An 8,902-nucleotide genomic window follows, 5' to 3' on the forward strand; every position below is an offset into this window, starting at 1 on the left:
GTTGGGCTTGTTGGGCTAAATTAACATGTGGGCTAAAAATAAATGGGTGGATGGGTAAACGGGTATGGGTACCTGGTTCCCGTACCCATACCCATCGTACCCATTGGGTACAACTTCATACCCATTTTTATACCCATGGGTTTAAAATTTTTCCATACCCATGCCCTAATGGTATTTTTACCCGTCGGGTAACGGGTAACGGGTACCCATTGACATCCCTAAGCGGGCCACAGTCCGAAATTCTTGGGTTCTAAATGTGCCTAATTTATTTTCCTACTATTTTATCTGATTTCACGAGTATATAAAATGGTTCGTGTGCATTCAGTAGGAAGGTGTGATGTGAGGAATTTTTTCATTTATTAAAATAGGACTATTGCTCGACAATTTCGAAACACGAGCTTCTTCCCTTGTATACCACTACTGATTCCATGGGTATTTGTATTTGCAAGTATATTTATTCATTTGCTAGTCGAACAAAAGTAACAGAAGTTCTCCTGGGAGCAATGGAAACCAAATTACAGTACACTCATCAAAACCGTATCTTCAGACAGCATAAACCGCAAACTTTGCTCGCTCGCTGAGCTGCGCGACCTGACCAACAATGTAGTAAAAAGATCACCTCTATAGCTTCTCGATCACATCATGTTTCTGCACATTTCTTATGTTTAGAGAAACAGCACTACCAACACTGAAGATAAATATTCTACATCTATTAGCAGAACAGGTTCAGATAACATTATGTAATCGACAGTGTGAGATGCAGGTTGCATGCAAGTTCAGATAACAGCATCTGACTGACAGCACAATGGCAACCCAAGTTGCAGTGCAGGCAAGATGTTTTGATAACAATACAACAGATCACACACAACATGTACACGATCACTTTGGATCAATCTCTTTGGATCAACCACGTGGCCTGTCAGGTTTAGCGCCTTCAGCATCGGCCGTTTCAGACACCAGTGTAGCTCCCTCTGCCGAGCTCTTCTTCCAAGAACTCCTAATTACCCGAAGGTGTTCTGCCACTTCCTTCATTGTTGGCCTCTGATCTATTTCCTCACAAACACATTTCAGTGACAGTCTCCCGATCTCTTCAAGGAGAGCAACATCTTCATGAGCTACGATATCATCGTCAAAAAATGTCCTTCCTCTGTTATCTGCCTCGTAAGCTGCGCGGAATTGTGAGATGAGGTGACCATGATCCGCGTAAAATATGAAGCTCTTCCTACTAATGAGTGTCAAGAGAAGAACACCAAACTGGTACACGTCGATTTTCAACTTGAGTAACGCATACTGATCATGAATTGGATCCTTGTTGAGCCCACTCGAGGGAAATCGGCTACAAATTACATCATCACTGACAGTAATGTTGCTTTCCTTGGTAAGCCTCCGTGCCCATGAAAAGCCTGTCAGCTTCGGCGTGAAATTGTCATCAAGAAGTATCTTGGATGGTACAACATAACCATGTCTGATGATACCAGTTGCTGAGGAATGGAGGTATTCCAATGCTTCTGCTGTCTGAACTGCAATCTTCACACGAAAATGTAGTGGGAAATCTGCACGTCCATCTAGAACGTCAGAGAGGCTACCTTTAGCAGCATACTCATACACGAAAGCTGGACAATCGGTATCCAAGCAATAACCCAATAGTCTGATGATGTTCTTGTGGATAGTTTGAGATAGGATCATCCCTCCATTGATAAACGCCTCTTCAAAGCCCTCAAGTACCTCAGAAAAAATCCTCACCGCTACCACTGTATTGTCCTCAAGAGCTCCTTTGTAAACCTTACCAGAAGTACCACCACTGAGTAGATACGAGTAATTATGTGTGACGTCATTTAGCTCCTCATGTGTGAAAATTCTCACATTGCCGACTTCCGGTAGAATCTTAGAATTGCTAAGATTTCTTTTGAAAATGCCCAAACTCTTCTTAAGCTGAATCCTAGAATTATAGCTGGGGCTGGGCATGGTAATGTCCTGGTTGTAGTTTTTGCACCATGAGTGGTGCGATGCCAAAATGGGTTTAGAATATTTTTCATGTATGTCCTTTAACTCTTTTTTAAGTATCCGAAGGCGTTTTGCCACAGCATTCATCTGAGGACGTTTATGAATTACCAGTGTTAGGCATTCAGTCGCCAATCTCCTCATTTCTTTTAGAATCTTCATATTGTTCTCATTTACTATTGCAGCATCAAATATTTCTCTGCATTTCCCATTTGCACAGAGATTAATGTCACCTTTTCTTAACCTTTTTCGAGCTAATAGTTCCCAGAGAACCATTCCAAAACTATAAACATCACTCCTCGGAGTAAGACATCCCTCATGAAAGTATATAGGATCCATGTAAGATATGCTTCCTTTTATATGGTCAGTGTACTGAGTGACACCACCTGCAAGAAGCCTTGACACTCCAAAGTCCGACAATTTTGCTGTCAGATTGCCATCTAGAAGTATGTTGGCAGGCTTAATATCACCATGGCAAACAAGGCTGTCACTTGATAAATGCATTGAATGCATGTAGCTCAATGCTTCTGCGCACCCTATAGCAATACCCAGTCTTACATCCAAAGGGATGGAAATGTTACTGTTGTGGAGTATGTCATCAAGGTTTCCTTTGGAGATATACTTAGTAACAATCATTAGAGTACTTTCCCCAATGCAATAGCCTATGAGCTCCACCACGTTTTTGTGACTCATTTGACTATGGATGCTTACTTCTTCCATAAACTCTTTTCTTAAATCTTTGCTGATATATCTCTTCACTGCAACAAGATCATAGTCATCATCAAGAGTCCCTTTATACACTTCTCCAAAGCCACCTTGTCCAATGGGAATGCTAAAGTTGCTAGTAATCCGTTTAATCTCATCTTCTGTGAAAACCTTAATACTCTGATTGATGTCTACTTCAAACTTCAACTTATCATCGCATTGTGTGATATTTCCGGTCATAATCCTATTTTCTGCGAGTACTGTTGTATGCCAACATTACAGATCCCTCAATGTTGAGCACACCGTCTCTGCCAAAAGAAAAAAGAAAATATAATAAGGAGACATTGAAAAATCAATAGTAATATTAATACCATATATTTGAAATATGTTTTCAGGCAGCATAAAATTTAATTTGGTCCAATCTTTTCTGTATATACTCAACTTGTTTAGCAGTACTTCTCACGCTTTACTATCTCTATGGCACAGCTTTTTTAGCCATTAAATTAGTGGGAGAATGCAAGATCCATTAGCCAAGTTACACAGACATCAGATCAATTCAAGTATATACAGACATCAGAGCAATTCAATTAAGACCTTATAGCCTAGCTATTTGAAACTGAAGCTGCAGGCCCAAAAAGGATTAGATCGTCAGTCGTACAATCAATTTTTCTAAATTATTTTGATAGAAACAATATAGCAAATTTCACAGGTATATAGAGAAAACTGACGACACAAAAGCACATGTTTGTATTCTTGTGCACAAAACACATGAGAAAACTTCATATTTTAGCACTCTACATTTCAAGCAAGCACAGTATCTGGCAATGGAGGGCTAATATTGTGTTGGAGAAGAGTGAATTGATGAAGACACTTGTGAGTGTAACAGGGATGTTGCTACCCACAGCTGCACAAGTTGAAGCATGCAACTAGGAGAGGATGAGGATGGATGTTGGACTACCATTGTTCACCCCGTGTGACCCAATCAAGTGAGTACATTACCATATAAAGATATAGATCAAAAAATCCCTAAAGGTAATCAAAGAAAACCTCAAATCTATTAACAAACTCGTAGAAAGACACTCAGTTTCCAGTCAGATAATCCAATATAACAAATCCAGCTAAATTCAACCAACCAAAGACCCACAAATCCCCTTAGTAGCCTAATCAAGAACCCCCACCTCATAACCATAGTGCTCTACATGCTGGCCTCCCGTACCCCAAATCCACACCAGGGCAAGCTGCAGCCTTGGTCTTCAGCACCCTGGCGTTGCGCTGGCATTGATCTCTCACCAGGCAAGGAACAGGGTGAAGATGTCTAGTGGCTTTCCATCCTCCCGACGTGCAGTGGAAGCTTCAAGCTATTCCAGCACCCATGTGTGTGCTCACTTGGAACGGAGATTGTAAACCATCCTGTTTTGTGCTACTGGACAACCATCTCCATCGTGAGGTTTTGTGCAAAAGAACATGGCACATGTGGTTTTGTGCTACATCTTTACCATATACATGGTGTTTTGTGAGATCAATTCTGCGCAGACATGTAATCACTCCAATCCAATTTCAGAATACGTAACAGCATATTAATTCTACGCAGCCATGTAATCTATATACTACCTACAGAAGGTATATCTTGAAGAGAAAATTCAAGAAGTAAAACACTAGTGATGCAGCCAAAAACATACGAAGGCAACCAAGCACACCTCCGCGATAGGCTTCCACCAGTTTCAGGACGAAGGTCCTCAACTCCGGCGATGGCCGCCAGGACTGACTTCTCCGGCAGCGAGGGTTTTTTTCCTCTGTCCCCTCTCGTTTCGGCACCCGGCGTCCTGATGACTATTCCTTTCCTCCGCAGCAAAGGAACCTTCAGATCCAACGATACAATATTTATATTTATAGCTTGGAAACGCAAAAGAGCTGACCGTGACTTTGGGCAGAGTGAGCTTGTGGTACAGGTGCGACTGGGATCGAACCCACGTGGCCGAACCAGTCCTTCTCAGCCAAGTGGTCGATACATCCCGTATAGGAATCGGTCAGCTGGTTTCCCAAGAGGAATTTTCGTGGATGCAGTGATGCCTGGAGAACCGCCGCAGTGTAGGACGCGGTCAAGTGTCGGCAGATCTCGAATGAATGCGCCGCGACCGTCAGACGAGCAGAGGACTAATCATTGTGCGCACAAGATTTAATCATTTTAGAGCGGCACATCAGACAGGGTTGCAGGTTCTCCTTAAAAAAAAAAGACAGGGTTGCAGGGATGTTGGAAATCTGTAGGCACTCTCGCCCTGAAAATGGAATCATCTAGACATCTAGCGTACAAGAAGTGACGAAACGCCTTTCAGCTCTGAAACATCAGTGGAAAGGGAGTACAGGCATAGATAGCCATGGCTGGTGTTCGTGCAAAAAAGAAAAAAAAAAGGATAGCCATGGTTGGTTCGAGATTGGAGGGGTGGTACCGGAGGCGAGGCGAGGGGGATGGCTGGGACGCGGCGCCCGTCAATGCGGCCGCACGACGGAGTAGGGGGTGGTCGGGAGCCGGCGGCGAGCAATGGGATGTGGCAGCTGACGGTGCTCGCGGCGAGCCTCGCGCTCCGGCGGCCGGCCAACGGGAGCGACGGCGAAGGGGGAAAAAGGAGAGAGCAAGAGTGGGCCGGGCTTGTGAGGTCGTGTGGGTTACGGCGTTGGGCCCTGGGCCAGCCCGGAATAACGTAAAGCTGGATTTTCCAGAAACTCCTCCTTAAACCTGTTTTTATCAAAAGTGGTTCTATTATTTGAGACCAAAACAACCACCAAGTATACTCGTGTAGCCTTCATGACAAATGAAGTAATAGGATGATAACAAAATGGATGGACGAAGCTAGCCGATCGAGGCACCGGGGTCGGCTCCACTAGCACGACGGGATCAAGGCACCTCCAACCCTACAAAATGTATCGCTAGATCCAACATTTACCAAGAATTTTTCCTATGGCTTTCTCTCTCCAGATTTTGTGCTCTTTCTTGTGAAGAGCACTGTAAAAAAAATTTATAGGGACGGGTAAAAATATATTTTTAGGGGCGGGTGCGGTACCGTTCCTACTTCTTGCAGCTAAAAATACGATTTTACGCGTGATTTCTAGGGGGGCGGTCATGCCGTACCCACCTCTACAAATCAATTTCCAGAAAATAAAAAAATAAAAAAAAATCAAAAATAGCAGAACAAAAAAGAAAAGAAAATATTGCAGCAAACCAGCCACCACCACAAGCCCTGTACTATCGAGTTACAATTTTTTTTGATAAAATATACACACCTACATCATCCAAAATTCAAACCGCATAACTCAAACCTCGCGCATACCTTCTTCTCCACCACACTACAAAGTCACTTGTCACTCTATGTGACGCCACCACCCACCCCTAAAAGTATTTTCAATTTTATTCAAAAATTCATTTAAATCTTTACATATAGAAAAATAAATAAATAAAAAAGTGAAACTTCTGCACTATGGTTATTGTGGACTATAGATAAAAAATATAACAAATATATTTTAGTGTATATAAATATTAAGATTGTTGAAATCTTAAAGTATGACTTGAGTTGTATGAGATAGTATATATTCATAGCCATATGTAGGTTAATAATAAATTTTTAGACAATTAAATAATCTTAAATGAAAAAGTTATCAACTATAAAGTTTTAGATCTAGTCATTCTCTACAATTTTGATATAAAGTTTGACTTCAGCCGAGATCATATGAAAAAGTTATGAATTTTTTTGTGTGAAACCATTTTTAGGAGCGGGTCATGCCATTACCCGCCTCTAAAAATGTATTTTTAGAGACAAGTGACGCCATTACCCGCCCCTATAAATGCCACAATTTTCAGAGGCAGGTGGTGGCGTCACCTGCTCCTGAAAATGATGCCTAGAGGGGGGTGATGGTATAACCCGTCCCTAAATATGCTTTTCTAGGGTGGATCGGATGCCACAGTACCCCTGCTTTATTTGTAGGAGCGGGTTACCTTTTTGACCCGCCTCTAGAAAAAATAGGACGTTGCTACAAATCGTTTTTAGTAGTGAAATAAAAAACAAAGTGGAACATGTCAAAGGACATAACGGACATGTCCGGTGTCTATGATCAGAAGGACCATGCTACACCAATATCATATAGCTCACTATCTGTTTCCTCAACATCGGCATATCACTCCTACCTCATCATGCCTACTCTGCATGCTGAGTGGACCACAACTGCACTGCAACCTGTTTACGCTTTTATCATCGCTTCGTGTAAAAGAATTAATCTAAGATTACAATGCTTTCTAGAGTTAGCTATATAAATTAGTTCATCTCACTCTCAACTTTCTATTTAGAGCTACCATACCTTATGCATGATACTCCAACTATGGCTCAATCGGTTCATGGGCTGGATGAACTTTCGGATCACACCGTGTTTGAAGAAGAAGGTCACCAAGGGGGCCTGGGAGGACAATGCAAGGGTGGAGTGGATTTGTAAAGGCAATGCCCACACGCGGCATTCTGGCTAATGACTGCTAAAGGGGGAGAACGAGCGATGCTAAAGTTGGTCGATCGATTAGGTCATGATCAAAGACCGAACTAGACCAACCAAACACCAAATGAGTGGTCCGGTCTTTATAGTCTTCCAGAGCATTTCGATGTTCATTTTCTAATTAGTAGCTGAATTTTCGGACAGGGCAAAAACCGTACCAAATTTCTCGGCATGACCGAACGTGGATAGTCAAACACAATGGGGCGTTGCCTAGTGAAGTAGTGCTCGTGTCTAGTTCAGAACAGAATGCTGGATTATCGAACACTCGATTGCTTACTTGAGTACTTGATCTTTTACACCTTTGGTTGTCTTGCTAGTGTTTTTTTATCATTTTCCATCTGCTTTTCGATCGAAGCACATTGTCGCAGTCACCCTGATCGGATGCCTGCCTCGTCTGAGCAGCCCCGCAGGGCTACGCTACAATACTACACACAGCGACCTGGCTACGTCCTGTTAAAGGCGCCACGGCCTCCCCTCCCTCGCCTGCCTTCTTTCCTTCCATTTTCCAACGCCCCTCAACTCCAAACCACCGGCCTCCCATAAATCCAGCCAACACATAACCACCCTCTCTCCCTCTGCCCAAGAACCCACCGGCGGCAAGAGCCAGCCATGGCGCCGTCGCCGCCACGGCGAGCCGCGCTGCTGCTGCTGCTGCTGTCTCTCCTGCTCCTCTCCGCCGTCGCCCGCGCGGCGCGGGAGTCGGCGGCGAGCTCGAGAGGCCACGCGGAGCTCCGAGGCCAGCACGGAGAGGTGCGCCGCGCGTGCTCTGTGCTCAACGCCAAGCAGCTGCTCGATCTTCGGCCTCGCGCCGCCATGCATGCATGGCGTTAGAGATGGCAGCCGGCGTGTACCGCACGCCACGCGTACTTATTCTCTTGTCTCTGTGTCTGCTGCAGGTGGACGGCGAGGAGGAGGCGACGGGCTTCGCGGCGGCGGACGACGACGACGGGCCCTGCGGCGGCGGCGGCGGCGGCGGCGGAGAGGGAGGCGAAGAAGCTGAGGGGGAGTGCCTGATGAGGCGGACGCTGGTGGCGCACACCGACTACATCTACACCCAGGGAGGAGGCCACAACTAGCTATTACATATACATCTCCTCGCAATCACACAGCTAGCTGCTGCCTCAGCTCATCGGCAGATTGCCCCAACCACCAATCGATCCATATGTGCATGCACGGTAGCTCCGACCTCCGGATCATTGTACTTGCATTGAGATGTGTCAACCTTCCATCCAGTGTCAGATCGATCATCTTCACCGCTGCATGACAGCAGCAGGATCCATGGAAGAAGAGCTGTGTTAAGTAGTTAGTGTCTCAGTGATGCATACATACGAGACTACAAGAGTTTTGCGTGGCTCCTCCTACTCTTAATGAAATACGTGCTCGCGCATTCTATTCTTCGCGTCTCTGTTGACTGTTGTGCATATAATCTTTTCTCTGAACTTGTTGATGAATTTGATTGCTGGCGTCGTCGATCGACTGTAGTACGGGGCAGTTGGTGAACGAACTCGCTGCTTCGTTGTTAATTCGCTGTCTGGGACAGGAGATCGTACCCTTCTGCTGACCCTTGACCTCGTTGAGTAGGAACACGGCAAGGGATCTTCCTTCTACTTGCAGGCCGGCCGTGTGCAAACAACACACATGGGAATGTTGGTCCCATCGGCTG

General features: G+C 44.8%; 2 protein-coding genes across 6 annotated transcripts; one reads left to right on the top strand and one right to left on the bottom strand.

Moving 5' to 3' along the window:
• Positions 1-659: 659 nt before the first annotated feature.
• LOC112902278 (serine/threonine-protein kinase-like protein At1g28390) lies at positions 660-5,272 on the bottom strand. 5 transcript variants are annotated; one of them, XM_025971266.1, is made up of 3 exons: positions 4,404-4,578; positions 3,885-4,231; positions 660-3,014 (listed from the first exon to the last, which is right to left on the bottom strand). In XM_025971266.1, exon 3 carries the CDS (start codon positions 2,944-2,946, stop codon positions 904-906), a length of 2,043 nt encoding a protein of 680 aa, XP_025827051.1. In that variant the 5' UTR covers positions 2,947-3,014; positions 3,885-4,231; positions 4,404-4,578; the 3' UTR covers positions 660-903. The 5 variants fall into 5 exon arrangements, with proteins under 5 accessions (XP_025827051.1, XP_025827052.1, XP_025827053.1 ...); XM_025971267.1 differs by having other exon boundaries at positions 4,386-4,578; XM_025971268.1 differs by lacking the exons at positions 3,885-4,231; positions 4,404-4,578 and adding an exon at positions 5,154-5,272.
• Positions 5,273-7,741: 2,469 nt separating this feature from the next.
• On the top strand, positions 7,742-8,648 carry LOC112902283 (phytosulfokines 4-like). The gene is made up of 2 exons (XM_025971276.1): positions 7,742-7,989; positions 8,136-8,648. Exons 1-2 carry the CDS (start codon positions 7,849-7,851, stop codon positions 8,313-8,315), a joined length of 321 nt encoding a protein of 106 aa, XP_025827061.1. The 5' UTR covers positions 7,742-7,848; the 3' UTR covers positions 8,316-8,648.
• The last annotated feature ends 254 nt before the right edge of the window (positions 8,649-8,902 follow it).

Source organism: Panicum hallii, chromosome 8, assembly GCF_002211085.1.
Source record: "Panicum hallii strain FIL2 chromosome 8, PHallii_v3.1, whole genome shotgun sequence".
NCBI lineage: Eukaryota > Viridiplantae > Streptophyta > Magnoliopsida > Poales > Poaceae > Panicum > Panicum hallii.

Coding starts and splice junctions, on each gene's coding strand:
- LOC112902283 (XM_025971276.1), top strand. CDS start 7,849: ATGGCGCCGTCGCCGCCACGGCGAGCCGCGCTGCTGCTGCTGCTGCTG. Junction 7,990..8,135: donor TCCGAGGCCAGCACGGAGAG/GTGCGCCGCGCG, acceptor TGTCTGCTGCAG/GTGGACGGCGAGGAGGAGGC.
- LOC112902278 (XM_025971268.1), bottom strand. CDS start 2,946: ATGACCGGAAATATCACACAATGCGATGATAAGTTGAAGTTTGAAGTA.